Source organism: Camelus dromedarius, chromosome 12 (genome assembly GCF_036321535.1).
Source record: "Camelus dromedarius isolate mCamDro1 chromosome 12, mCamDro1.pat, whole genome shotgun sequence".
NCBI classification, from domain to species: Eukaryota; Metazoa; Chordata; class Mammalia; order Artiodactyla; family Camelidae; genus Camelus; species Camelus dromedarius.
The window spans coordinates 885,879-913,518 of record NC_087447.1 but is presented as its reverse complement, the minus strand read 5'-3'; the positions used below and the strand labels follow the sequence as shown (position 1 = coordinate 913,518).

At 68.1% G+C, this 27,640-nt stretch overlaps 1 protein-coding gene across 1 annotated transcript; it reads right to left on the bottom strand.

Annotated features, from left to right (window-relative positions):
• Positions 1-26,555, bottom strand: MUC5AC (mucin 5AC, oligomeric mucus/gel-forming). The gene is given in 54 exon segments (XM_064491810.1): positions 1-416; positions 836-987; positions 1,084-1,125; positions 1,344-1,463; positions 1,799-1,897; positions 1,976-2,098; positions 2,463-2,500; positions 2,667-2,768; positions 3,851-3,954; positions 4,062-4,149; positions 4,522-4,700; positions 5,163-5,364; positions 5,809-5,992; positions 6,074-6,324; positions 6,675-6,852; positions 7,365-7,567; positions 7,843-7,923; positions 8,350-8,414; positions 8,488-10,094; positions 10,133-10,704; positions 10,781-11,650; positions 11,653-11,689; positions 11,691-12,104; positions 12,176-12,684; positions 13,316-13,501; positions 13,588-13,631; positions 14,067-14,229; positions 14,456-14,584; positions 14,980-15,136; positions 15,342-15,581; positions 16,221-16,400; positions 16,527-16,640; positions 16,726-16,864; positions 17,015-17,166; positions 17,345-17,454; positions 17,729-17,781; positions 17,851-18,106; positions 18,316-18,442; positions 18,916-19,010; positions 19,398-19,562; positions 19,648-19,785; positions 19,864-19,933; positions 20,331-20,441; positions 20,679-20,817; positions 21,160-21,349; positions 21,486-21,611; positions 21,723-21,921; positions 22,053-22,162; positions 22,888-22,978; positions 23,310-23,424; positions 23,708-23,969; positions 24,185-24,244; positions 24,898-24,957; positions 26,468-26,555. Coding segments are annotated over 54 exon segments (10,689 nt in total). The 3' UTR covers positions 1-16.
• Between the last annotated feature and the right edge of the window lie 1,085 nt (positions 26,556-27,640).

Sequence of the window (27,640 nt, the reverse complement as noted above, 5' to 3'; positions counted from 1 at the left end):
GCAGGGCTCTGGTTGTCTACTGGAGAGGCCTGGGACCCAGGGCCCCTGTTCCCCAGTGCTTCTGCCCCTTCTCCTTGCTCTGCTCCTTGCTGTGCTCCTCGCTCTGCTCCTTGCTGTGCTCCTTGCTGTGCTCCTTGCTGTGCTCCTTGCTCTGCTCCTTGCTGTGCTCCTTGCTCTGCTCCTTGCTGTGCTCCTTGCTCTGCTCCTTGCTGTGCTCAGGCTCCCACTCCTCCGAGTGGCCGAGGTCTCCAGGCGAGTCGCACCTCTGGCCCACGCAGCCACACTCCTCCACTTCAGTGTAGCTGATGGCCCTGCGGGAGCCGTCGGCGCAGTGCAGCGTCACGTTCCTTGGAGACACCCGCAGCTCCTGACAGCACCGGCAGCTGTTCGGCGCCCCGCTGGCTTCCAGCGAGTACCTGTGGACGGGGCCGGCTCAGCACTGGCTCTGCCTATGGGCCGCCCGGCCCACGCAGCACCCGCACCACCAGTGCTCTGGAGGCAGGTGGACAGCCTTTCACTGCGGCTCCATGTGCCAGTCACCGTGGCTCAATCCCAGCCCCCCGAGGCTCCCAACAACCACTTGTCCCACAAGCCACGAACAGGGACCCCTAGTCTGGGGTCTCAGTCAACAGAAGGGCAGGATTCCCCAGCCCAGCCCAGCCCCCCACCCAGCCGCAGGACCCTGCTGTCTGGGGTGGCAGTTACAGCCCCCCCATTCCTGCCCCTTCACCACCACCTCATCCGCCTGCCCCGAGCCCTGGGGGGGACAGGCTGTGTCTTCCCCAACACTGCCTGCAGGAGCTCCTGGGCCTGACCAAGGTAGGGGCCCACGTACATGGAGGCGGTGTCCCCACATTTGCCCTGGCAGTAGGAGAGGCGCACAGGCTCGGGGGAGCTGCAGCCCTGCTGCTGGAGGACCTGGTGCTTGTGGTGCACGGAACAGCTGGACCCTGGGGAGGGACAGGACGCGGGAGGTGGGGCAGAGGGTCAGCCCCGGCGGGCGCTCCCGGCCTTCCTCCGGGCAGGTGGGAATCAGCGCCCCGCCTTCCACCCCCACAGACACGCCCACTCACCGCTGGTTTTGCATAAGAGACAGCATCCGTCCTCACTCAAGCTAGCCTTGTCCTGTGCGGGCAAAGTGTGTCAGTGCTGGGGCAGCCCCCGTGGAAACGGGGAGCGGGACACAGGCCAGGCTCAGACAGGCGTGGGCAGCGCCCCACGCAGGAGGCGGCGCCCCTGCCCCACCGCGCCAGGCTGCCCATGGCCGTCCCGTCCCGTCCAGGGTCTGGCCCTCCCGTGGCCCCTGTCAGCTCCACTGGGCAGGGCAGGCTGCCGGGACTCACCACTGAGCAGCTGAGGGGGGGGCACTCCTTCCTTACGGTCGTCACCACGAGCACATCCCGCTGTTTCTCACACTTGTGTGTCACGCAGGGGCTGTCGGGGTCTGACCAGGACTCACCGGCCTGCAAGGAGGCCCGACCGGCAGGTGAGGGGCCATCCCCAGGGCCCTTGCTCCAGCAGGGGAGGGCGCAGCGTCTGTCTGCTAGCACCCAGACCCAGGGCCTCCGGAGGTCCCCCTGGCCTCTGCCCTGTGCAGGCCTTGCACTGACGGCTCTCCAGGGCCCCGGTGCCCCAGGACACTGCCCACCCGGCACCGCACCGTCCTGTGGGCTCATGGCCCTCTGGAGGGTGGGGCTGGCCCCGAGTCCTGGCCTCCCTGGAGCCCGCGGCCTGCCCTGCCCCAGAGTCACCCCAAGACCCCGAAGCCCTCGGGCTGGGCCCTGTGGCTACTACTCACAGGAACGAGGACGGCAGAGCTGTCGCTGACGTTCACGACACAGGCCACCGGCACACACGAGCCGCAGCACTGGCTGCCCTGCACCTGGTACTCGAAGCCCTGCAGGGAGGCACAGACGTGCGGCCTGAGCCCGGGCTGGGCGCTGCCAGGGGCGGGGGTGTGGGCACGGGCACTCACCACCTGGCAGTGGGTGTTGCAGATCTGGGTCTCACAGCTGATCACAAACGTGTCCGCCTGGGGGCCCCCGGGCACCTCACAGCGACAGGTTTCGCACAGGTTGGAAGAGACCACGGCGCCAGGCTGGGGGAGCCAGGGTGACCAGTGTGAGTGAGCCGCGGGGGGCTGGTGCCCCTGCCTCCAGGCCCGGCCCCGCCGGGCTGACTCGCCCCCCTGGGGCAACCCTCGGCAGTGCCCCCTCCCTGTCTCAGGGACAGACCCCCAAGGCTGCACCTCAGGGAGGTCACGAGCTCTCAAGGATCCGGCCAGGGAAACGGAGGTGGGGACCCCGTCACGGTCAGGGTATGGGCTGTGGGCTCTCCTGAAGTCCACCCAAGCCCCAGAGGCCTGGCACTGCCAGGGACCCCGCCTCGGGGAGAAGCTGGCCGGCCCAGGGCACCCCACGCCCTGGAGGCCGCGGGGGTCTTGACCTCCAGCTGGTCCTTACCTGGTACACAGTGCCGTTGACGCTGCAGACGGTCCAGCCTGCCCAGGGGAGACAAGCAGACCTGCAGGGCCACCCTCATCACCCAGCACCCCACCCTCGCCTCCTGCTGCGCAACCGCTGCCCCCACCCGTCAGGACTGCGTCCCGGCCCCTGGACAACTGCTCGGTGACGGCCACCCCAGGGGCCCTGAGCCAGGACACTCACTGCAGCTTTGGCTCGGACAGCAAGCCCCCTCCTTGTGCGTCAGGATGGAGCGGGCGCCCTCGGGGCAGCCCACGGGCCGGGGGCAGTAACTGGTGTTGCAGGCTGCAGAGAGTGGACAGGAGGGGGCGTCAGGAGGCCTGCCTTCCGCTCTGCCTGTGTTCGCCCACCCCAGCCTGAGTGCTGAGCGCTGACCACCCAGTGGGCAGGTAGTGGGCTCTCAGCTGGGGCGGAGGAGACCCTGACCTCGTGGTATGCCCACACCCCCGAGCCTTCCCTCGGGAGGTCAGCAGATGGGGCCACACTGGGAGCGAGGAGGGGCAGCACCAGGACCTCGGGACCCTCAGGGCAAAGCCAGCCAGCCCTGAGCCAGTGCGTGCGTGACCCCCACACGCCCCAGACTTACCACAGTGATACTGAGGACAACACTGCCCGGGCTGCGGGTCTGCAGGCTCAGGCGTGAAGCCGGGCTCGGGGCAGGCGGGGGGTGGCGGGCAGGCCTGATTCCGGCAGCGCATAGTCTGGGGGCTGCCCTCGCAGGTGCACTCCTGGCAGTCAATGTGAACAGTGTGGCCGGGCTGTAAGGGGAGGGACGTGTGAGCCCCAGCTGTCGGTCACCCGTCTGCCCCGGAGCAGCAGCAGCCAGCAGGAAGAGCAGGGAGCAGGCGGCTGAGGGCTGCTGGGGCTCCGTGGGGCCCACAGGGGCCGGGAGACAGGGACCGGGGAGCTGTGTGGGCAACCGGCCTCCCTCCTCGCCGCTCCCACCTTCACAGGGCAGGAGGGGCTCTCCATGGAGGACGGGGCACGGCCAGGCTGGGGCCGGCACCCACACTCTCCTACAGGGGCCTATGGGCGCCCGCACATGGAAGCCTCCTGGGTCTTGCTGGGAAGGCTCTGCCCACCTCCCTGCCTCTCCTCTGAGCCTCTGGTGCAGAGAAGAAGCCCCCAGCCCCCAAGGGTGCTGTGCTCACCTCCACAGGCTCCCCGTGGGGCCCCAGACAACCTGCAAGGAGAGAGATGGAGGTCACGCTGGGCAGCCACAGCCCCCAACCCGTCAGGGGCAGACCTCATGCTGGGGGCCAGGGACCAGGGGCTGGGGTGGACTAGGCCATGGTGGAAAGCTCTGGAGTCTGGCTGAGCAGAGCAGACCCCAAGGGGGTCGTGGGATCCCAGCCCCGGGGACGTACTGGTGCAGTCGTCGGGCACGCAGACCTCCGTGCTCCTGCTGAACAGCGACCTGCCCTCTGGGCAGAAGCAGCCTTCAGTGAATGGAGCCTCTTCCCGAAGGACCCTGCGGGAGCAGGAGGTGAGCACGGCCGGCCCCCCAGGGCAGGGAGAGGCGGCTTGGGGGCTCCCGGGGGAAACATGGGGTCCTGGAGGAAGAGGGCGGGCGCTTACGCAGCGTTGGTGCTGTGGTTGGTGTAGCAGTAGGAGGGGTTGGACGGGCCACAGGGCTGGTACACCTTGTCAGCAGGACAGGTGAAGGCTGCGAGGAGAGGGAAGCCACGCCTGAGGCTGGAGTGCACCAACAGAGCCCCGAGGCTCTGACCCTGGGCCCCCTCTGGCTGGGCTGTCTGGGCACCCTGTGCTGTGTGCTCTGCACCGCCCTCTTTATCAGAACCCACGACCACCACCCCCTGTGCCAGGCGCTGTGATCTGGGTGCCCCCTCTTTTCTCTCCAGGAAACAAATGCACTCTGTTCTGGGCTCAGCCCTGCTCCTCCAGGAAGCCCACCCTGACCACCCAGTCCCACCAGTGGCCCAGCACATCTGGTCCCAGGCCACCTGGTCCCAGGCCACAAGCTGATTGCCACTGCCCAGTGGGACGGGGGCTGTCTGAGGCCAGGGAAGGCACTCACGGCATGTGCGGTTGGTTTGGCCCCTCCAGTCGACGCAGACGCCATGAGATGCACAGAGCGAAGCGTACAGCTCCAGGCTAGAGCACGTCACATCCGAGTGGGGCATGTGGCACTGGTCGAAGAGGCAGCCTTGGTAGTACAGCCATGGCGGGAGCACCGCGTGGCACAGCTCAAAGACCCTGCGGCACAGGGACACATGGGTCGTGGGGCAGGTCTGCAGTGGGGCTGCCAGGCTGCGGGCATTCGCTGGCGAAGGGCCCCACGGGAGGGAGCCGCCGGGTCAACCGTGTGCAGCGTGTCCCCGGCCCCTGGGGCGATCCGTGTGTGGCGGGGAGGGTGTCCAGCTGTACACAGCCTTTGCTTTCTGCAAATTCTCTGCTGGGCGCCCCCCTGCCCCGCTCACATGGGTGCTACCCGAGTGAGGACTTGTGCCCTGACCCACAGCGTGCTGCCGGCCAGCCTTGCTGGGCTCTGCGCGTGGCGCTCCAGCTGCACGACTCTGCTTGGAGCCCAGGCTGGTCCCTCTCCCTCAGGAGTCCCTGCAGGCCCCCGTCTTCCTGTCACCCCAGAAACATGAGATCAGCAGGACTACTGCCCACCCAACCCCTGCCTCAGCCCCCGCCCCAGCCCGGGAGTCTCACTCGCTCAGAATGAGCTGGCAGATTGGTGACGGTGGGCACGGGGCGGCCGTGGTCCTGGGTATAATGGGCGTCGGGGGAGGCCCGTCACAGGATGGCTGGTCAGGGACGGTCACCTTCCAGTGGCTGGACATGTCAGAGCAGGAGGCCACCACTGCCCCCCCGGGCAGTCGACACTCATCTTCCTGGTTGTTGGTGCAGGTGCCTGGGGCGTGGAGGCAGCAGTCAGGTGGCTGGGGACAGCAGTGACACCCAAGCCCTCCCTTGGGGCACAGTGTCCCCGAGCTGGGGGTCGGGACCCGATGTCCCCAGGCAGCTCTCCGGGGGCTACCATGGGACCGGCTCCCTGGCCTCTGTGTGCTTCCTTCTCCCTCCGGGAAGCCGGCCCCCAGGGCAGTTCCCAGGCAGGACGGACAGGTGTGGGCCTCAGGTGTGAGTCCTGTAGCAGGACCCCTGTGCAGCCAGAAAGCAGAATTGCCTGCGGGCCCCAGGCCACATGGGCAGCCTCACCCCCCGCCAAGAATGCAGCTCCTGGAGGGACGCACCAAGGCTGACCCTTGTCCCCTACTGGACACTCTCAGCTGCATTTAACGACCAGAGGGAGGACCCGAGCCCAGAGAGCCAGGGCGGGGCCGGGCCCGGCACTCACCACACTGCCCCTCTGTGTTGTTGGCGAACTTGCTGAAAGGCACCTCCACCGAGAAGATGAGGCCGCTGAACATGACCTGGACGCCGAGCTCAGGGATGGTCGCGTACATCTTGATGCCAGTCTGGGAGACGACGATGCCGTCCTTTTGGAAGCCGGGACTGACCACCTTCTCGTTGAAGATGATCTAGACGGGTGAGGCGGGAGGTAAGCCGCTGCCCAGCGCCTGCTGCCCACCCGGCACGCGCGAGCTGCCCGGGGTCCCCACCTCATTGGTCATCACCCCGTGGACTGGCTTGCGGGTCAGCACGACGCGGTCCTGCCGGTACTCGATGATGATGGACTGCGGGCAGGACAGCCTGTCCTCAGCGTCGCAGAAGTAGTTTTGGATGAGCACCCGGAAGTGCCCGAACACCGGCACGATCTGCTGCACCAGCACGTACGTGCAGTTGTCCAGGAATGTGTAGTAGGTGCCGTCGAAGGTGATGTAGTGGGGGTCGCCCCAGCCGCTGCACACACCTGCGGGCGTGAGGAGCCGCCTGACCGGAGCCCACACCCCGGGGCCCCAGAGGGCACGTGTGTCCCTGCGCCCAGGGGAGTGGCGGGCCCGCCCTGCGGTCAGCACTCGCGCCAGCGCCCTGTGCAGCAGCTGCAAGCGCCGCCTGAGGGGCGGGACCAGACTCCCTCCCTCTTCACCCACCCCGCGCGGCCCCGGGGGCTCTGGGCTCGGGCAGGGTTCCGCTGGGCACCCCGGGAGGAGGCCGGGCACCATGACCTCTGCCCTGTTGCTGGGGGGTCCTTCCCAGGCCCGAGATCCTGTCCCGCCTTAGTGGAGCCCCCTTCTCTGCCCGCCCGCCCGCCGGGCTCACATTGACACTCGTAGTGGCTTAAGCAGCAGCCCTCGTCGTCAGCCACGCTCACGGGGGGGTAGCCGTTGGCGCAGGTCAGCTCCTTCACCGCTGGGCACTGGCGCGGCCTCACAGTGATGACCCCGTTGCCCTTGCAGGTGGCCTGAGAGCAGTTGGGCATGGCCCAGGTCTCGCCTTCCTGCGGAGGAAGGACAGCTGCAGGGCCTCGCCCCCGACCCGGCGCCGACCCTCAGGGCTCAGAGCTGGCCTGGGCCTCCCCGGAGAGAGAAGCCAGCAGGGGCACCGGGGTTGGGACCGGCACCCCCACCCGACTGTTCCCTCCGCATCCCCACTGGAGGGAGGGTCTCTGAGTGGGTGCAGGTTGCCCCCTCCCCACTCTGCCCAGTTGCAACTGCTCCCCACGTGCGGACTACCCGGACCCCGCTCCTTGGCTGTCGACCCTGCCCAGAGCATCCCCGCCTGCTCTGGCCCCCTTATCAGAAAGCAGAGTCTGAACCCTGGACCCCACGCCCTGGCATCCCAGTCCAGAAGTTCTGGGCGACCAGAAACGGCCTCTCCCCATGGGCAGCCTGAATCGGTCCGGGAGGCACCGACCCCCACGCACACGTGACGCCACGGCCTAATGGGGAAGGCGCGGGGGGGCCCTGCATGCGCCCCTGAGCCCAGGGGCGGCAGGAAAGGTGGGATTACCGTCCTCGGGGGCACTGCATTTGGGCATCCCTTCGGAGGCACCGACGTAGACGGGGAGGACCATGGTGGGGAGGTGGTCGGGGGAAGAGACGGTGTGCTGGTGGGACAGGTGTGGTCAGTCCGCCTGACCACATGGCAGTCCAGGCTGCACACGGCGTAATAGCAGTGGTCGGAGAGGTCGGTCTGCTGGTAAATGATGGACCCTGCAAGACAAAGGGACAGGCGGTCCAGGCAGAGCAGGGGTCCCAGCAGGAGGGGCTCAGGCTGGTGGTCAGCTCGGCGGCTGGCCCGGCAGGTGGCCTTCACTCAGATATGAAGGGCATATTCTCAGTGACAGCTACTTCTGACCCCGTCCACAGCCCCAAGCCCGGTCACAGAACAGGGGACCCCTCCCCTCCCCTCACACAGTAGCTCTGAGAACAGGACAGCAGCCAGCAGGGTCAGCACACACCAGACACCGTGGACAGGAGCCACGTACCCGCAGGGTAGAAACTGCCGGACACGCTGCAGTAGCACGTTGTGGTGGAGGGCTCCGTGGGGCTGGGCGGTGTCACCGAGGACACCGTGGAGGTGGACTCTGGGGACAGAGGAGTCTTGGATAAAGTCACAGAGGAGGTCACAGGAGGGAAAGGGCAGCCTTCTGGGGGCTCACAGCACAGCACTCGGATCTGGTAGTTGAAGCACGTCGTGAACGGGCCGCTCTGGTCCCGGTTCCGGCACACCAGGCCCACTTTGGGGTTGCACTGCACCACCTGGCCCAGCTCGGCGATGCTGACCTCCGGGTGGCTCTCCGCTCGGCACTCCAGGCGGGCGATGTGCTCGGGTAGGTGGCAGATCTTCTCTCCTCTTCCGGTGATGTTGCTGTAGGTTTCAGAGTCTCCTCCATCGGGCCCAGGGGAGGGGACGTCCACATCGAACCACCTGGTCCACGCGCACTGTGGCCAGCAGGTGGTGGCCCCGGATGTGGAGTAGGGAGTCCCAGGTGTAGGGACAGAGGTCGTGCTGGTCGTCGGAGAGGAGGGGGGGCCGGTTGTGCGCGCGGAGGTCGTGCTGGTCGTCGGAGAGGAGGGGGGGCCGGTTGTGCGCGCGGAGGTCGTGCTGGTCGTCGGAGAGGAGGGGGGGCCGGTTGTGCGCGCGGAGGTCGTGCTGGTCGTCGGAGAGGAGGGGGGGCCGGTTGTGCGCGCGGAGGTCGTGCTGGTCGTCGGAGAGGAGGGGGGGCCGGTTGTGCGCGCGGAGGTCGTGCTGGTCGTCGGAGAGGAGGGGGGGCCGGTTGTCCGCGCGGAGGTCGTGCTGGTCGTCGGAGAGGAGGGGGGGCCGGTTGTGCGCGCGGAGGTCGTGCTGGTCGTCGGAGAGGGGGGGGGGCCGGTTGTGCGCGCGGAGGTCGTGCTGGTCGTCGGAGAGGAGGGGGGGCCGGTTGTCCGCGCGGAGGTCGTGCTGGTCGTCGGAGAGGAGGGGGGGCCGGTTGTGCGCGCGGAGGTCGTGCTGGTCGTCGGAGAGGGGGGGGGGCCGGTTGTGCGCGCGGAGGTCGTGCTGGTCGTCGGAGAGGAGGGGGGGCCGGTTGTGCGCGCGGAGGTCGTGCTGGTCGTCGGAGAGGAGGGGGGGCCGGTTGTGCGCGCGGAGGTCGTGCTGGTCGTCGGAGAGGAGGGGGGGCCGGTTGTGCGCGCGGAGGTCGTGCTGGTCGTCGGAGAGGAGGGGGGGCCGGTTGTCCGCGCGGAGGTCGTGCTGGTCGTCGGAGAGGAGGGGGGGCCGGTTGTGCGCGCGGAGGTCGTGCTGGTCGTCGGAGAGGGGGGGGGGCCGGTTGTGCGCGCGGAGGTCGTGCTGGTCGTCGGAGAGGAGGGGGGGCCGGTTGTGCGCGCGGAGGTCGTGCTGGTCGTCGGAGAGGAGGGGGGGCCGGTTGTGCGCGCGGAGGTCGTGCTGGTCGTCGGAGAGGAGGGGGGGCCGGTTGTGCGCGCGGAGGTCGTGCTGGTCGTCGGAGAGGAGGGGGGGCCGGTTGTGCGCGCGGAGGTCGTGCTGGTCGTCGGAGAGGAGGGGGGGCCGGTTGTCCGCGCGGAGGTCGTGCTGGTCGTCGGAGAGGAGGGGGGGCCGGTTGTGCGCGCGGAGGTCGTGCTGGTCGTCGGAGAGGGGGGGGGGCCGGTTGTGCGCGCGGAGGTCGTGCTGGTCGTCGGAGAGGAGGGGGGGCCGGTTGTGCGCGCGGAGGTCGTGCTGGTCGTCGGAGAGGAGGGGGGGCCGGTTGTGCGCGCGGAGGTCGTGCTGGTCGTCGGAGAGGAGGGGGGGCCGGTTGTGCGCGCGGAGGTCGTGCTGGTCGTCGGAGAGGAGGGGGGGCCGGTTGTGCGCGCGGAGGTCGTGCTGGTCGTCGGAGAGGAGGGGGGGCCGGTTGTGCGCGCGGAGGTCGTGCTGGTCGTCGGAGAGGAGGGGGGGCCGGTTGTGCGCGCGGAGGTCGTGCTGGTCGTCGGAGAGGAGGGGGGGCCGGTTGTGCGCGCGGAGGTCGTGCTGGTCGTCGGAGAGGAGGGGGGGCCGGTTGTGCGCGCGGAGGTCGTGCTGGTCGTCGGAGAGGGGGGGGGGCCGGTTGTGCGCGCGGAGGTCGTGCTGGTCGTCGGAGAGGAGGGGGGGCCGGTTGTGCGCGCGGAGGTCGTGCTGGTCGTCGGAGAGGAGGGGGGGCCGGTTGTGCGCGCGGAGGTCGTGCTGGTCGTCGGAGAGGAGGGGGGGCCGGTTGTGCGCGCGGAGGTCGTGCTGGTCGTCGGAGAGGAGGGGGGGCCGGTTGTGCGCGCGGAGGTCGTGCTGGTCGTCGGAGAGGAGGCGGGGCTGGTCCCAGGTGGGGAGGGCTCATGTGTGCTGGGGGTGACCCTGCTTGCTGGGGACACGGGTGGGGAGCCGGTGCTGCTGTGGAGGGTGGAAGGTGAGGGCAGGACAGTGGTCCAGGCAGTGCTGGTTTCGCGTGTGGTCCAGTGCGTGGCCCCGGGCGTGGTGAAGGGGGAGGTGTTTGTCGTGCACACATTCACCACCTCACAGCACAGGATCCGGATTTCATAGTTGTAGCAAATTGGGGGCAGCTGGTCCTCGTTGCGGCATATCAGCCCCACCGTCTTGTCACAGATCAGGTCCTGCCCCAGTTCCTGCAGCGGGGTGTTCGGGAAACGCTCTGCCCTGCACTGCACGTTCCTGGGATTTGCGCAGAATTTATATCCTTTGGATCTCAGATTCTGAAAAGTGTCAAAATCTCCACTCTTTCTCCCTGATCCAGGATAGCTGCCATCAATCCACTCAGTCCAAGTGCATGATTCTCGCAGACAGGGGTTGTCGCTGGGCGTCAATGTGCCAGGGGGAATGGAGGTCCCCGGGGCTGTGGTCGGCACAGAGGTTGTGGTTGAAACTGTTGAAACTGACATTGGGCTGGAAGTCGAGGGGGTTCCTTTTACAAGTGTAGTGGGACCTGGGGCATGTGTAGTGGGACCTGGGATAGGTGTAGTGGAACCTGGGATAGGTGTAGTGGAACCTGGGATAGGTGTAGTGGAACCTGGGGCAGGTGTGGTGGAACCTGGGGCATGTGTGGTGGTACCTGGGACAGGTGTGGTGGTACCTGGGGCAGGTGTAGGTGTACCTGGAGTAGGTGTCGTGGAACCTGGGGCAGGTGTAGTGGAACCTGGGGCAGGTGTGGTGGAACCTGGGGCAGGTGTGGTGGTACCTGGGACAGGTGTGGTGGAACCTGGGGCAGGTGTGGTGGTACCTGGGACAGGTGTGGTACCTGGGGCAGGTGTGGTGGAACCTGGGACAGGTGTGGTGGTACCTGGGACAGGTGTGGTGGAACCTGGGACAGGTGTGGTGGTACCTGGGGCAGGTGTGGTGGAACCTGGGACAGGTGTGGTGGTACCTGGGGCAGGTGTGGTGGAACCTGGGGGAGGTGTGGTGGAACCTGGGACAGGTGTGGTGGTACCTGGGACAGGTGTGGTGGAACCTGGGGCAGGTATGGTGGTACCTGGGGCAGGTGTGGTGGAACCTGGGGCAGGTGTAGGTGTACCTGGGACAGGTGTGGTGGAACCTGGGGCAGGTGTGGTGGTACCTGGGGCAGGTGTGGTGGAACCTGGGGCAGGTGTGGTGGTACCTGGGGCAGGTGTGGTGGAACCTGGGGCAGGTGTAGGTGTACCTGGGACAGGTGTGGTGGAACCTGGGGCAGGTGTGGTACCTGGGGCAGGTGTGGTGGTACCTGGGGCAGGTGTGGTGGAACCTGGGGGAGGTGTGGTGGAACCTGGGGCAGGTGTAGTGGAACCTGGGGCAGGTGTGGTGGAACCTGGAGCAGGTGTAGTGGTACCTGGGACAGGTGTGGTGGAACCTGGGGCAGGTGTGGTGGAACCTGGGGCAGGTGTGGTGGTACCTGGGACAGGTGTGGTGGAACCTGGGGCAGGTGTGGTGGAACCTGGAGCAGGTGTGGTGGTACCTGGAGCAGGTGTGGTGGAACCTGGGGCAGGTGTGGTGGTACCTGGGGCAGGTGTGGTGGTACCTGGGGCAGGTGTGGTGGAACCTGGGGCAGGTGTAGGTGTACCTGGGACAGGTGTGGTGGAACCTGGGGCAGGTGTGGTGGAACCTGGGGCAGGTGTGGTACCTGGGGCAGGTGTGGTGGTACCTGGGGCAGGTGTGGTGGAACCTGGGGGAGGTGTGGTGGAACCTGGGGCAGGTGTGGTGGAACCTGGGGCAGGTGTGGTGGTACCTGGGGCAGGTGTGGTGGAACCTGGGGCAGGTGTGTTGCTAGTCGTGGAGACAGTGGTTAGGCCAGTTGTGGTGATGGGGGCTGAGGAAGAAGTGTTCCCTGAGGGCACTGAGGTGGTCCTGCTGGTCCTGGTGTCAGCTGTCCTGGAGGTGACAGGAGAGGTGGTGCTGCTGAGGGTGCAGTCCTCGGGGGAGCAGCACAGGATCCTGATCTGGTAGTTTTCACAGAGCCCGGAAGCCTGGTCCCTGTTGTAGCAAGTCAGCCCCACCTGCGGGCTGCACTCCACGTGCTGCCCCAGGACTTGGAGTGGCACCCCAGCGGCGCCCTCGGCCCGGCACTCCACCTGCCTCGGTGCTCGGCAAACCTGGTACCCATGGGCACGGAGGTTCTCCAGTGTGTCGAAGTCCCCGCTGTCTGTGCCGCGTCCCGGACGGCTGACGTCCAGCCACTGTGACCACTGGCACTGCTGCTCACAGCCCGGGGTGGGTGAGGGGGTGGCTACTGAAGACAGCATTCTCGGGGACGTGCCCGGGGCGGTGGATGGGGTGCTGCTCGGGGTGTGTGCCGTGCTCTCGGTAGGGCTGGGGCGCGTGCCAGGTGGAGGCGTCAGGCCCAGGACTGAGGGCAAGAGACAGCGGAAAGGCCGGGCGTCAGGACACGGCTCCCCGAGTCCTTGAGGCCACCCCGCCCTGCCTCTTCCGTCAGCTGCCTGGAGGCCTCACCACGTCTGTCTGCCTGTGTGTCTCCGCCCACGACAGGAGCCGGGGGAGGCCCCGGGGCCCTGGGCCGTGTGGCTGTGGCGCTCATCGCAGCTGAGCCAGGAGGCGAGCTGGGCTCACTTAAGGGAAGCCTGTTCCCCAGAATCTGCACGTGTCGCCCCAAAAGCCAAAGGGACAGGGGCTCTTCGACGTTTGGGGAAGCTCTGGTACGGCCCCTAGATGCCCCGGAAGAGGGTAAAGCCTCGAGGCGCCTGGCACGTGCACGACGGAAGAAGACTGGATGGCAGCGCACCTGGGCAGGGGCTCCCAGGTGGTCCTCGCCCTGGGGGCCGGCCTGGGGAGCCTCTGCTCGCAGCCCCTGCCCCGTGCTGGGAGCCTCAGCCCTGAGAGCACGACTGAGGGCGTGGGTCCTGCCAGGGAGCCTGGAGGAGGCTGGCCCTTCCCGGCTGCGGGGAGGCTGGCCGTCCCGGCCCCTTCCTCACTCCCAGGCGAGGGGCAGCCCTGCCTGGTACCCAGTGCGTCCGCCTTACCGAGCGTCGTAGAGAAGGAGAAGGTGGTTTCCGGGGTGGGGGAGGTAGAGCTGCAGGCGTAGACCCTCCTCTCGATGGTGCCGTTGGCCCCGCAGCGGGCGGAGATGCAGCCCCCCGTGCCGTCTGCCGTGTGGTAGATGATGTCCCCGGGACGGAAGTGCTGGCCGCCGTAGGTGCAGACACAGGCTGAGGGGAGCAGGGAGCTGGCGGTCAGGGGCTGGGGGGCAGGCGGGGACCCGGGACCCCAGACGAGGAGGGCCACCCCTGCTCACCGTCCGAGTCATAGGTGCAGCGCACGCCGCTCTCAGTGCAAACGCTGGCAACAGAAGAAAGCAGGTGAGTCTGGGGGCGTAGGGCAAGCCCCGTGCCGGGGCGGGCAGGACAGTGGGGTCACACCCCGTCAGGGGGCCCCTCCAGTCAGTGACCAGAGGAGGCCGGTTCCAGCATGGCCAGAGAGTCCCTCGGGCCTTCTGATGGCCGCTTCCTCTCAAGGGTGTCTGTCTTGGGGATCCTCGGTGGGTGTCACGTTTCAGCTTCCCCTCTGCCCCCTTCCTTCACCCGCCAGCCTCATCCTGCAGCAAGGAAGCTCCTCGGTGGACCCCACAGCAAACCCAGGCTGGAGGGCTCCTCCCGGCCCTCAAGGGAGGAGGCCCTCCTGGGAGGTGGCTGGTGGGGCCTTTCCCCAACGGCAGGGGGCCGGGAGAACCCCCCACATGCTCCAGGCTCCTCTCAGCTCCAGCCAAGGACTCACCAGGAGTGGCAGTTCTCATCCGAGGGCACGGCTGAGCCAGGCCGGTAGGACTTGCCCTGGACGCGGCAGGGCGGCGGTGGGGGTGGGGTCGGGCAGGACGCCACACACTGCATCTGGTCCTCGTCAAAGATGGGGGCTTCTGGTGGGCACTTGGGGTAGCAGCCTGTGGGCCAGAGAGGCCTGAGTCCCAGCCAGACGAACTGCGCGTCACCTGACCCCCCACCTCCCGCCTCCACTCAGTGCCCAGCCCTGGACGTCGCCCACAACGCTGTGGGGGGCTCAAGGCTACAGCTCCACAGGCACCACAGGGGGTCAGAGGACCCCCAGGACAGACCCCGCACCCCCGGGCCCCTGGGCCGCCCCTCCCAGCCAGCAGGGCAGCAGCCCACCTTCCAGGCCGTGCACGCCGTGCAGGCACTGGCCGCTGGGGTTCCGGCAGGTCTTCAGGCAGGGGGCGCCGCAGGGAAGGTAGTGCCACTCGCACTGGCCCTGGGGGTTGTAGTAGTCGCAGAAGAGGGCTGCGGGGAGGGGGCAGGGGGCTCAGGGCCAGGCGCGAGTGCCGCCCTTGGAGGACAGCCTGGGGGCTCCCCGTGCCCCAATCCTTGACCACGAGCCGTTCTAAAGACGCATCCCTCCCCTGTGCCTGTGGACGTGGCCTCGGGGGCGTGGGGTCTGCGGGCCACAGGGGGCGGCAAGGAGCGTGGTCAGCGGGCTTCTCACGGATGCGGCACCTTGAGGCGGGGGACTTCAGCTGGAGCTGCCCCCCAGCTCCGCCCCCTCCGCCCGGCTCCGCAGGTTTGGGGGAGCTCAGCAGATCCCCTTCAAGCCCTCCCACCCCTCCTGCATTCAGCACAACTCTCGTCACTGCCTGTGTCCCCGTCCTGCCCTAATGGACGCGTCCGTGGGCACTCACGGCAGATGTCCGGGGTCCGCCAGGACACGCACACGCCCGCTTCGTGGCAGGCCCGGGCGTAGGCGGCCACGGCCGTGCAGAAGCACTCACAGTCACCCCCAGAGTCACAGGCGCAGGCGTCGCTCACGCAGGCCTCGTAGTACCTGGCCGGCTCCACCTGCGGAGAAGAGGCTTCAGGCGCCGGGCCCACCCTCCCATGGCTCTCGGGGACTGGCATGGCTTGGTGTCGGCCTGGGCCAATTTCCCTGGAGCTCAGGTCCCACGTGGCCGGCCAGACAGGTGGCCCCAGAGGGTGGCAAGGAGCCACTGGGCCCCCACCCTGTCCCTTCCTCCCCAGGGGCCCGGAGGAGTGCCCCACGTACATGGGCATGGCAGGCACTGAAGGCGTCCCCGCTGATGATGCTGCACTGCTTCTGGGCCCAGGACTTGCGGTACGGATTGGCCGTACAGGGGTCCTTGGGGTCCTGGGCGTCCGGGCAGGACGGGGAGAATTTCCAGCTGTTGCCAAACTCCAGCACGTCGCCCACCACGGACTGGCTCCGCGTGGTGAGGTCGTTGAGGGCGTTGTCATCAAAGTTCCCGCACAGCCCGCAGACCCTCCCCTGTGGACGCAGAGACGGGGGCTCAGGCTCAGAGCCCTGCGACCCCATTCACCCCCACCCATGGGGCCCACAGCTTCCCCAGAGCAGCCCCACCGGGCGCCCAAGTCTCTCTGGAGGCGAGGGCACGGGGGAGACAGCACAGTGGGCTACGAGCTGTAACCCCGAGCCGGGCTCGGGTCCTGACCCGACACCGGGGAGCGTGGCCCTGCGAGGGAAGAGCGTCTCCGCGGGCGAGAGCGAGCTGAGAGCGAGCTGGGGCGGCTGGGCCAGTGCCTGTACCCCTAAAGGACAGGGGGCATGTGGACGCAGACAGAGTGAAGACAGTAACGGGAGGCAGAGGTTGGGGTGACGGGGTGACCGGGGCCGCGGGAGCTGGAGGAGGCGGGAGGAACCCTCCCCCAGAGCCTTGGGAGGGAATCCGGCCCCAGGACACCTCGACTGGACTTCTGGTGTCCAGAGCTGTGAGAGCAGGGGGCCAGCAGTGTGTGGCGGCTCCTGCTGCCGCTCTGTCCCTCCCTGTCTGTCTGTCTCCCTCTCTGCCTCTGTCTTTCTCTCCGTCTCTGTCTCTCCCCGACTGCACCCCTGCTCCCAGCCGACCCTGGGCCTGGGGTGAGGGCGGCGGCCTCCCAGGGGGCCCACCTTGAACTCGGGGCTGAGTATTAGGAAGATGCTGGTCTTCTTGTCCCACAACAGCACCAGGCCGACCTCCGTGTCCACCACCAGGTAGATGCCCATCTGGCGGATGGAGAAGGGCGGCTGCTGCCCCGGGTCCTTCTCGATCACCTCTGCTTTGCCGTCACTCAGCTTCAGCTCGTAGCTCTGTGTGGGGCAGGGCCAGTGAGGCTCTGGATGGGGACCCTGCCACCTCCCGAGTCGGCCCGCGGCCCCACGGCCCCTGTCCTGGGAGTACAGCCTTCCCAGGGGCTCCCCCCGGGCCCCACTCACCCCCAGGAAGACTTTGATGGCCTTGGAGCAGGTGGTCCCCGTGGTGCCACAGGGGATGTTCTCAGTGACGACACGGAAGCCGTCCTGAGCACTGCTGTTCCCGCCGCAGTGGTCCTGTGGGGGGGGGGGAGAGCTGTCCCAGGGGCGAGGCCAGGGGCAGGGTGGGGGGTGTCTAGGAGGGGCTGACCGCGCACCGTACCTGGGCCAGCGTGTACGCGCAGTCCCCGCTGAAGCTGTAGCGCTGCCCATCGAAGGTGAGATAGTGGCCGTCCCCATACACTGCGCAGGTGGCCAGGCAGGGCTCGTCCGTGCACTGCCACATCCTGCTTTTACAGGTGCTGGGGAGGGACAGGGCACTCAGCAGGCCAAAGCCTCCCTCCCTGAGGCTCCAGGGGCCTGCCCGGGTGTGGGCGGCCTCGCTGGCGGGGTGCCGCCTCCTGCTCCCGGGGCCCGCCCCCCAGGCTGGGGCTCTGAGCCCTGAGGCGTACCAGGTGTTGCAGCCCACCCGGATGGTCTGGCCGGCCCGGTAGCTGGCTTCGTTGTGCACGCAGGGGCAGTCGGACGCAGGGATGCAGCCGCCTTCGCCGTCGGCCACCAGCCCGTTGGGACACACGCAGCCGGGCACGCACTGGGGGCTGTACTGTGAGGCGGGGCAGACTCCACTCAGTGGGCCTGGGTGGGCTGGGGGCGGGAGGGGGGGGCCACAGGGACAGCGGGCCCGGCAGCCCTCAGGCAGGGTCCTCTTAGGGCCCACCTGGTGGGCCTCTTCACAGGAGCCCACGAGGCCCGAGCAGGTGTGGGGTCATCGGGGCACTTACACAGTCCATGTCCAGCGTGTGGCAGCTCTTCTGACAGCCGGCCCCTGTGGCCCCTGCGGCCCCGGGCGTGGCGTTGCGGCAGTCCAAGTAGATCATGGGGGAGGCACAGGCTGGGGAGGGAGGGGGCATCAGGGGACCACCGGGCTGGCTCTGAGGGGCGTGTCTCCTGACGGTGGAGGCTGCCGCCCTGGGGCGGGCGTGTGCGTGTGCCGCCGTGCGGTGCGCCCTCTTGTGGAGCCCAGAGGGCGCAGACCAGGCGCAGCAGAGAAGCGGGGCAGCGGCCACCAGCCTCGCCGACTTGGGGGCGTCTAAGCCCCCACACCCCCACGGCCCATAGCTTCACGCGCAGGTCACCGAGAGCCCCTCCCCCATCCCTGGGCTCACCTGGAGCCGAGGAGTGGCTTCCGATGCAGGCCAGCGTGCCCTGGGTGCAGGAGCTGCAAGGGGAGGGCGGTCAGAGGGCCTCCCCAGCTGGCCCGCCCCACCCGCTCGGCGGCGGCTCTTACCAGATGACCCCGCTCTCATGCAGCGACTCCCCGTTGGGAACCATCGAGCCCCCGTGGTAGCAGGGACAGCTGGTGGCCGGCACACACTTGCCCGTGTCGTCCAGGAAGGTGTCATGGGGGCAGGTACAGCCGTCCACAGGGACGAAGCTGACGCTGCAGGTGACGTCCTCGTCGCTCCGGGCCCGGCAGGTGGGCTGGCACGTGCTGATGTGGTAGTGGTAGGTCATCGACTCGGGACAGGTGGCCGTGGGCTTTGCTGCAGAATGCCAGGAAGGGGCAGCACTCAGGACAGAGCCAGCGGCCATCGCCCGGGACCCTGGCTCCCCTGTCCCCGCCAGGCCCATGGTCCTAGCTGGGGTCCTGGGGGCCCTGGCCTGGGCGCTCCGTGGACTGTGAGCTTGACTGTGAGGACAGGGGCCCCTGGAGCATCCACCGCAGGGCCCACCCTGCTCCCCGCGCACTCACTGCACGCGCCGTCCCGCCAGCCGCTCAGCAGCACGCCCCTGGCGGCGCAGGCCCACACGTAGGAGGACAGGGCGGCGCACATGCAGTCCTCACTCTTCTCACAGTTGCACGTGTCGAACATGCAGTTCTAGGAGGATGTCAGGGGTTCGGGACGTCAGGGAGCCCAGCCCCCCCAGCGGTGAGCAGCCCCTGATCTGCCGGAGCTCCTGCCTCTCCAGGACCTCTCCCTAAACGTCCCTCAGCAGAAATTGCACAGCGCGTCTTGGAGCCAAACCCCCTGCTGGGCAGAGGCACTGGGAGGACCAGGGCCCCTCATCTCTGTGACCCAACGGTCCAGCCCTCTGTGGTCAGCCTCGGACACCAGAATATCGCAGCTGCCACTGGTTTCTCACTTATGCCCCGGGCCGGTGGGCTATGCGCTCTCTGGGGGACCCTCAGGCCGGCTGCAGGAACCTCGCCGTGAGCCAGCGAGTGAGTGAGTGAATGGGGGCGAGGGGAACAGAGCCAGAGAGACCAAATAGCCCAGACCCTGCTGCCACAGCCCTGGGGACCCTGAGGGTGGCCGCACGGCCCAGGGAGGGGGCAGGTGGGTGGCATTACCGAGTAGTAGGTGCTGGGGCTCACAGAGGCGTGGCACCGGGCGAAGGGGCCGTGGGGGTCGGTCAGCTGCGAGCACCAGTGCTGAGCGTACTTCTCTGTGGACAGAGGAGGAGGGACGGTCAGCGGGGCTGGACAGGCATGTCAGACGGGCGCTCCCTCCAGGTGAGCAGACTTCCTTTCACCCCGCGCTCCTGACGGCCCGTCTAAAGCACTACGCCAGGCATGAGCAGGTCTGAGGCTCCTTCCCGAGCGCCCCCAGCCTGGTGGCGGGCACGGGGAGGGTGGGCCTCACTCCCCGACCCCCCCAGCACCCTGCTCCTCCGGGACCCACCCAGCCAGGGCGCTGCGTGTTGGCGGGTCTGCTGGTTTACCACCTGACCTGCCCCTTTGGGCCGGGGTGGACAGCCAGAGCCCACACCCAGACCTCTGGCCCAGGGGGCCCTGGCACCAGGCGGGCCAGCGGGGCTCGCGGACACACGTACCGTTCTCCACGCTGAAGGCGCAGGGGTCCTCGAAGCTGTTCTTGACATTGGGGCAGGCGGCCTGGGTCTTCCAGGTGTTGGCGAAGGCAGCGGCCGTGCCCTCCACCACGCCGCTGATGGTCCGGAAGTCGTCCGCCTGGTTCTGGTTGAAGTTCCCACACAGGCCTGGGGGCGGGAGGGCAGTATGAGGCCCCTGTGTCCCCCAGCCACGGAGGGCGGGCTCTGGTGGCCAGGGCAATGACCCTCTTACCGCAGGTCTGCCCCCGGAGCTCGGGCGCCAGCCTCACGTACACCTGCATGAGGGGCACCAGCTGGATGTCCAGCTGCAGGCCCAGCTGGGTCTGGGCGACGATGAAGAAAGTGGAGGGTCTGAAGAGCGTGACGTTGGCTGTGGACACAAGGACCAGGTGTCAGTAGGGTGCGAGGGGCCGGACCCTCGAGGGGTGACCAGGGCAGGCGGGCTCACCTGCGGAGACGGGCAGCTGGCTGTAGATCTGGTTCACAAACACCTCCCCGCTGGCCTTGACCACGATGACCTGGAGAAGCACACAGTGGGGGTCAGGACGGGCCCCCCAGGGCCGTGCCCAGGTCTGGGCTCTACAGAGGAGGGCTGACGGCCCGGCCGCCGGCTCAGCCTGCTTGTCTGCGCTTTCTGCAGGCACTGGACACCCACTGATCATGTGAACAAAACAAAGATTTACTAAAATAAAGACGTCGACTGCAGCGGAGAGGCGTCCTGGGCCTCCCGGGCGCGTGGAGGCCCAGTGCCCGTCCCTGCGCTGCTCCCTGTTGGGGACGGTCGTGCAGAGGACCCGCAAGAGGTGGAGGCGGGAGTTGGTGGGAGGGTCCTTGGGCCGTGCCCGGGCCACCTGCTGCCCATGGCGGACCGGGGGCTTGGGCGAAGTTCACCCCAGCCCCGGGGTCTGCACTCACCGTGTGCCCCGAGCCCAGGCTCAGTGTCAGGCTTTTCAGGCAGTTCTCATTGTCGGTCAGTCCGCATCTGCGCAGCTCGGCCAGCACGGTGAAGGCGCTGCTGTCACAGGGCTGGGAACACAGGTCCTCCCTCAACGCTCAGCCCCACTCCGGCCTTCCTCCCCCTACTAAACCCACCTGTAAACCCCACAGGCCACGCCCAGAGCGGGGGTGGTTTCTTGGGGGACTCAGCATAGGGACCCCCAGGCGCGGCACCAACACGCAGCCCAGGTCCAGGGAGGACGCATGGACCCACGGCTGGAGGCCGCCTGAAGGCCACCCTGTCCGGGGTGAGGCCAGGGCGCATACCTTGGTCAGCACGTAGCTGCAGTCCCCGTGAACCGTGTACTGCCTCTCGTCAAAGGTGGAGAAGTGTGCGCCCCCCAGCACCAAGCAAGTGCCGGGGCATGGCACCTCCCGGCAGCTCCACCGGCCTCCAGAGCAGGTGCTGAGAGCAAGGAGGGGCCGCGTGTGGGCCAGCCCCCGGAGCAACCCACCCCCACTCCGAGACGGCAGGCAGACGGGCGTCTCACCAGTGCCCCGCCCCACATCACCACATAGGACTGGAGCCCATCAGCGCCTGCCTGGGGAGCTGCTGGCCCCTGCCCGGCGCCCTCAGTGGGAGAGGGTGGGCAGCACCTGGGCCACAGTCCCTGAGGGCTGTCCCAGGGCACGTCCACGAGGACCAGAGGGCAGGGGCCATCCCAGGGCACGTCCACGAGGACCAGAGGGCAGGGGCCATCCCAGGGCACGTCCACGAGGACCAGAGGGCAGGGTCCCAGGGTCCTACCAGTTGGCACAGTCTGTGGAGTAGCCGGTCCCTGGGGCATAGGTGGCCCCATTGTACACACAGGAGCACTGGGACACCGGGATGCAGCCAGTGTGGCCGATGTCATCCAGCACCATCCCTGCAGAGGCAGGCAAGCATGTGGCAGGTGCCGGGCTGTGTCCACTGCGTGAGTGTGGAGGGGACCGGCCCTCTGCCCATGGTGGCCCTGCCCTACAGGGGTTCCTCAGACCCAGGGGCCCAGGACATCTCCAGCCGGCACAGAGGGGCCGTCCTTCTCGAACACTCAGAACACATCTGTGTGATTCACGGGGTGGGGGGATGCTCACCCTTGGGGCAGAAGCAGCCGGCGATGCAGTGGTCCTCGCAGAGCTGGGAGTGCCCGGGGTTGGAGCAGGTGTCCACGCAGGGCGAGCCACACTCGTGGAACTGCATGTTCCGGGGGCACGTCTGGGCTGCAGGGAGGAGGTCGGGGTCCACGTCACACCCAGCCCTTGCTTCCAGCCCCAGGCAGGACAGCACGACGGGGCCAGGACCCCAGGGCACTCACGGCAGAGGAGGGGGGCCCCGCCAGTCCAGGGGCAGCCCCCCGGCGTGGGCGCACTGGCGGGAGTACTCGGCGAGGGTGTGGCAGGCGCAGCTGGTCAGGTTGGCCTGCTGACAGTGGCAGAGGTCGTGCCGGCAGGCGTCCAGGTAGCCACTGGCGTTGACCAGGGCGCTGCAGCCCGAGAGCAGCCCGCCGCTCAGCATCTCCTCGCAGACATCCTGGAGCAAAGCCGGGGCGCAGGCTCAGCCAAGGCTCGGGGACGTCCCCCGGTTCACGGCCACCTCCCGGCTCGGCCTGGGCTGTGGGAGCAGGACCCCCCACCACGACCCCTGTTCGCTCTGGGACTTACAGAGCCGGTCAAGCAGTTCGTCAGGGGCTCTGGGACAGGGTCCTGACACTGCTCCACTGGGCCATCCACCTTCTGGAGGTTTCCAAACTCGATGGGCGTCAGCTTGACATCTGCCAGAAGCACAACGCCAGGCTGTTTGCAGATCCCAGTGCCCCTCGCCACGTCCACCACCCCCGTCCACACCGCCGGGGGGAGCAGCGGCTATGCAGGACAGTAGGGGAGCCTGGAGATGATAGGAGGAACCCCCAGGTGTTCGGGGCCACGTAGCAGCGCACTGAGACCTGTTAACTGACGCTCGGGGCCGGCACGCAGCCTAGTGGGCTGGAGAGTGACCCCGAGCCCTGGCCACTGGGTGCTTGGCAGGCTTCCCATAAGGCAGCTCCTATGGGTGGGCTTTGTGTGGGGCTCATGGGCCTGGCAGAGGGGACCCCGGGATCGGGGCTGTGGCAGGTGTGGGTCCCATGAAAGGCCACTGCTTGGTGGCAAAGTTTCGAGAACCAAGAAGCAGTGACAGGGTCTTGTTGGAGCAGGTCAGTTTCAGGAGAGGGTGTGGACAGGCACTGAGAACAGGAGGACCCAGAGGAGGCCGCTGCCCTGCTGAGAGCAGACAGTGGCAGGATGGGGTGTGGGTGTGTGCACGCTGTGTGTGCTGGGGCGTGCAGGAGTCTGTGCACCTGTGTGTGCGTGGGTGGGTGTGCATGCTAGACCGCGAGTGTGCGGGTGCGTGCACATGTGTTAGGATTTGGCCATCTGGCTTGGGGTTCTGGAAGGCAGCCCTCCAGGAGCACTGCAGAGGGAGCCCGGGGCAGGCGGGGCGGCGCACCACAGGGCTTACTGTGGGAGAAGAGCTCGTTGACGACTGGGACGCCATTGAAGTCTCCGCAGAGCCCACAGGTCTGGTTGGCGTACTTGGCGTCCAGCTCCAGCTGCAATAAGAGAATGAGTCAGACTCCAGCGGGGCAAGGATGCGCAGGGACAGAAGAGGGTCCCAAGGAGAGAGGGGCTGGGGCGCCCCAGGGAGGACCCTCCCCACTAGCTCCACAAAGCTATGAACCCAAGCAGGGTCATCTTGGAGGAAAAGCCCCACAGATGCAGGGTCTCCATCTGGGGATGTGGACCCTGGGGCTCCGTTAGCATCTGGGGCCCCATCCTCACTGCCACCGTGGGGGCGGGTCCTGGCCTTCCCTCCCAGGGGAAGCTGCCGCGCTGGAGGTGCGCTCCCGTCCCCCGCCCCCTGCCCCCCGTCCCCGGCCTCACCAGGAGGCTGTCGTCCTGGTTCCACATGAAGACCAGGCCCAGCCTGGCTGCCACCTTCACGTAGCTGCTGCTCTGGTCAATGAGGACACCCGACTGGCCGAAGGGCAGCTGGACCCTGTGGAGAGAGGGCCCCGCTGAGGCTCCGAGGGCACCAGAGGATGGATGACAAAGTCTGGACCCCAGGCAGGGAGGGCCCCTCAGTCACACTCGTGATGCGGTCACCATGCCCGCAGACGATGCCAGCGGGCACTCGGTGGGTGAGAGCCTGGCCCCCGGGGGGGCAGGTGGCTGAGCACGGGGGCCGGGGGCACCACGCCCCGCCCTCTCGGGGACCGCCCGGCGCCCCTCCCCCGCCCGCCCGGAAGCGCCCCCCCCCCCCGCCCCAGGCGCAGACTCACCGGCGGCCGTTGACCCGGGCGGAGCTCTTGCTCAGCTCGACCACCAGGCCGTCCAGCTTCATGGTGACCCTGCTGGGCGCGGTGTCATTGGGCCCTGGGCCGCGGCGGAGCTGGATGTTGAAGTCCTCGTAGGCGGCCCCGCAGTGCGCGGAGAAGACGTAGTTGCACAGGCCAGGGAAGCGGAAGAGGTCGCCGTCGAAGGTCTTGTAGTGGAAGTCGCCCCAGGTGCTGCACACCCGCCCGCCGTGCGCCGCATTCAGGGCTGCGGGTCAAACAAAGCAGGGCCTTTCTAGGGGCGCCCAAGTCTGGGACACCCTGCTGTCCGTGGCCCAGGACACCCCGGAGCCCCGGCCGTCCTGGAACTCGGGCCCTTGTCCACCCAGAAAGCTGCCCCCTGCCGGCCCCGAGGCCTGACGGAGAGAGAGCTCGGCCAGCGCAGGCCCCCCCCCCCCCCCGCCCAGCCTCACGCGATCTCACCTCGCACCACGGGGGGCGTCCTCAGAGGCGGGTGGACAGTCACCGTGCCGAGGGGGTCTCCTGTGGAAACAGGGGTGCAGTGATGCACAGCCCCACCCCTACCGCCCACACACAGCTTAGCCCCACAGCCGACGCCTTGGATTGGCCGTTCCAAGGCTGCTGGGTCCCCAGGCAGCTCCGGATTCTGCCGCGTGAGCCGCCTCCCTGCCAGTGTGAATGCAGAGCCCTCTGCAGCCCATGCAGCGGGGGACGCTGGAGGCTGGCGGCTCCCAGAGCCCTGTGGCCCGGAGCACTCCTTGCGCCGGGGGCTCCTCACTCCCAAAAGCTCAGAAATGCCTGGATCAGCGTCAGCAGCCCCAGACAAGCCCTTGGCGCCAAGGCCAGGCACAGGGGAGCCCCTCCGGGGAAACGCGAACTGAGGCTGGCTGGGTCTGTCCCCGAGGCCTCCCCTTGTTCGGGGCAGCTGGCGGCCATGCGGGGCTGCCGTCGCCCAGCCGGCCTCTCCGGAAGCATCAGGAGTTAACCGGGGAGCGAGGAGGACTTGCTGTGAGCCCTGCTGGCAGCCTCGATGGGGAGACAGCAAGCAGCCTGCAGGGGGCCGCCAGGTTCTGACCCCCCAGGTGATAGCTATTGGGAGGCACCCAAAGCTGTGACCCCTCAAGGGCTCTCTGTGGGCCGGGGCGGGGGCTCTGGCACGTGGGGAGGAGACTCACCGCCAGGCCCGTGGCGGGCACGAGGGAGGTCCTGGTTCTCAGAGCTGTCGTGGGCCTGGCCTGTGGGAAGAGGAGAGGGCGCTGGGCCGGAGCCGGCCAAAGGGCAGTCACGTCCCCTCAGAGGGAGTGCACAGAGGAACAGTGGGTCTCTCTGCGCCGACTGGGGTGCTGGGGCATCTCATCCCTGCACACGCATATCTGAGGTTGCCCCGGCTCTCTGCTGAGCCAGACTCCCTTGACCACCCCCACAGGTGGACCCCGTGAGCACTTGGGGTGTCCTGGGCCCTGAGCCGGTTTCTCTGGGGCCCTTCCTTCATTCACTGCTCGTTCATGCTCACTGAGCGTCCACCCGGGCTGGGCCCTGGGCCCTTGCCAGGCACGTGGAGGGACAGAAGGCAGCACTGCCCTGGGCAGCAGCCGGCCCCCTGAGGGAGCAGAGAGTCGAGGACGCCACTTGTCCAAAGAGAGCCAGGGCTCCGGAGGGAAACTCCGAGCAGGATAGGGACCTGGGACCAAGAGTGGGGACAAAGCTGCTCCTGAAATGGGGTGCTCTGGGCCACGGGGAGGGGCTCAGCGCGCTGGAGGCCACCAAAGGAAGCTGAATTCTGGGGTCCTCAGAGGCCTTTCCAAAGGGGCAGAACGTCACCAGAGCTGGCCAGACGGTGCCCAGCCCAGCCCCGGGCCCTGCAGGGGAGGACCAGACCCTCCTCTGGAGGAGGGGGAGGAGGGGGAGCCGATCTTCACTCACAGGTGTTTCATCCCCCTCACCCCCCCAGGGACAACCTGGCTTCATCCCTGAAGCCAAGGGGACACCCAGAGGGCCAGAGGGAGAGCCTCCTGGTTCTGGGACTGTCCAGCAGCAGGGGGAGGCTGGGGATCGGCGTGTGGGAGCCACATGGGGCCATGGGGACCTTGGCAGACCAGGTCGTGGTCCCCAAGCTGCCGAGCGCTCAGGGCCTGCCCTGATGTTCAAGCCTGGGAGCCACCCAACCCCAGTCCGGGGCCAGCCCTCCCCTGGGGAGCAGAGGCTGGGAGGCGCAGGCCCAAGTAGGAGGGGGCCTCAGAGGGCCACGGGGACCATAGGCCGCCCCCATCGCCCCCATCGCCCTGTGAGCCTCACCATCACACCCTCCACACAAGACTGAGCCCCCAGGAGCCCCTCACGGAGGCCCCCACAGGGAAAGTGAGCTGGTAAACAGGGGGTGTTGGAGGGGTGGTCCCAGGGGCTGGTCGGACGCTCAGAGGGCCGAGGGTCTGCTCAGGGTGGCAGGCTGCAGAGGGCAGTGAGCAGCAGAGAAGCACACGGGGACCAGACCCAGCTCGGGGGAGCAGCCCGGCCTCAGAAGCCCCTAACCCCCACGGGGACCCCTGCAGCCCCCGAAGGCCCCTCCCCGACCCCACGAGCTGGAACCTGTTGGGGCGGGGGCCGAGCTGGAAGAGCCAATCACGGCTTGACCAGAGCCCAGGACAAGGCCTCTGAGCCGCCCGCTCCCCCCGAGACCGGGGCCACCCTAGGACTTCAGGGAGCCCCAGGGTCTCCAGGCCGCGGTCCGGGCCGGCCCGGGAGAGCCGGCGTGAGCCTCACCTGTGTGCTGGGTGCAGGCCAGGGCCAGAGCCAGTGCCCAGAGCGCGGCCAGCCTCCTCCGGCCGACACCCATGGTGTGTGAGGCGGGAAGCCCAGGGCAGCCTCTGAGGATGGCTCGGAGCCGCCAGCAGCCTTTTGTAGTCCCAGAGCTGGCTCCAGCCCCGGCGGCTTCACGTGGGAGGGCGGGGCAGGGGCTGTGGTTCCCCTCGCCCAGGTAAACAGTGGACACTCACTTCGGGCTGGCCGGCAGCTGATGACAGGCAGAGATGGGCGTGTCTTCCCAGTGGGACGGGGCGGCCTGAGGATCCCCAAGTCCCGGCCTTCAGGCATCCTCCTGACGTGCTCTTGCCCTGGGACCTTCCCCGGGTGCGCTTCCGTGCCGCCGGACCCCTGAGTTCCTAGTGGCTGGAGAGGCTGCTGCAGGGGCTGACCTCACCCTGGCTGGGGAGGGGCTCGGGGGTGGCACCCTTAGTGACAGGGCCCCTCCCCGCAGCGCAGCCCCCAGTCCAGCACTGCCTGGGACCCCGGCTGGGCTTCAAGCCTCTGGCCCCAGGTGGGCAGCGGGCAGCCCCAGGGCAGCTTGAGTCACACGTGTGCCCGGGGCCTTGAGAGGCAGGGCTGGCTGCAGCCACTGAGCTGGGGAGATGCCAAATGGACCAGCCCAAAAACTGTTCCAGTGGTCTTGGCCCCAGTGGGCTCCAGCTGACAAAGCCCCCGAATGCATTGGACACAGGGCTACAGACTCCAGGTCTGTGAGCCTCGGACCCTGTCAGGGTGTGGGACACTGGGGCTGGAACTCCCTCCTGGGGGTCCACACCCTCATCACGGCTGGCGGCCCCACTGCCACAGGACTCGCAGTAGAGTCGTCAGGGGCTGCTGGGCTGGGCCCCGCCGTGCTGGGGAGGGGGCTGGGCTCACAGGGGCGCCCTGGGGCTGATCTGAGCATTTGCTTCTGGCTCTCCTGGGGCCTGTCCCGAGTTCCTTCTGGTCACCTGGTTTTCATCCCCAGTGCCGTCCACTCCTCATGCCTCAAACTGACCCTGGTACCCGGGAGACAGAGCACCTGGCACCCAGCAGGAGTGTAGGGGGTAGGGGACGAGGAGTGAGTGAGTGGGGGGCTGGATGGGTGGGCGAGGGAATGGGTGGGCGAGGGAATGG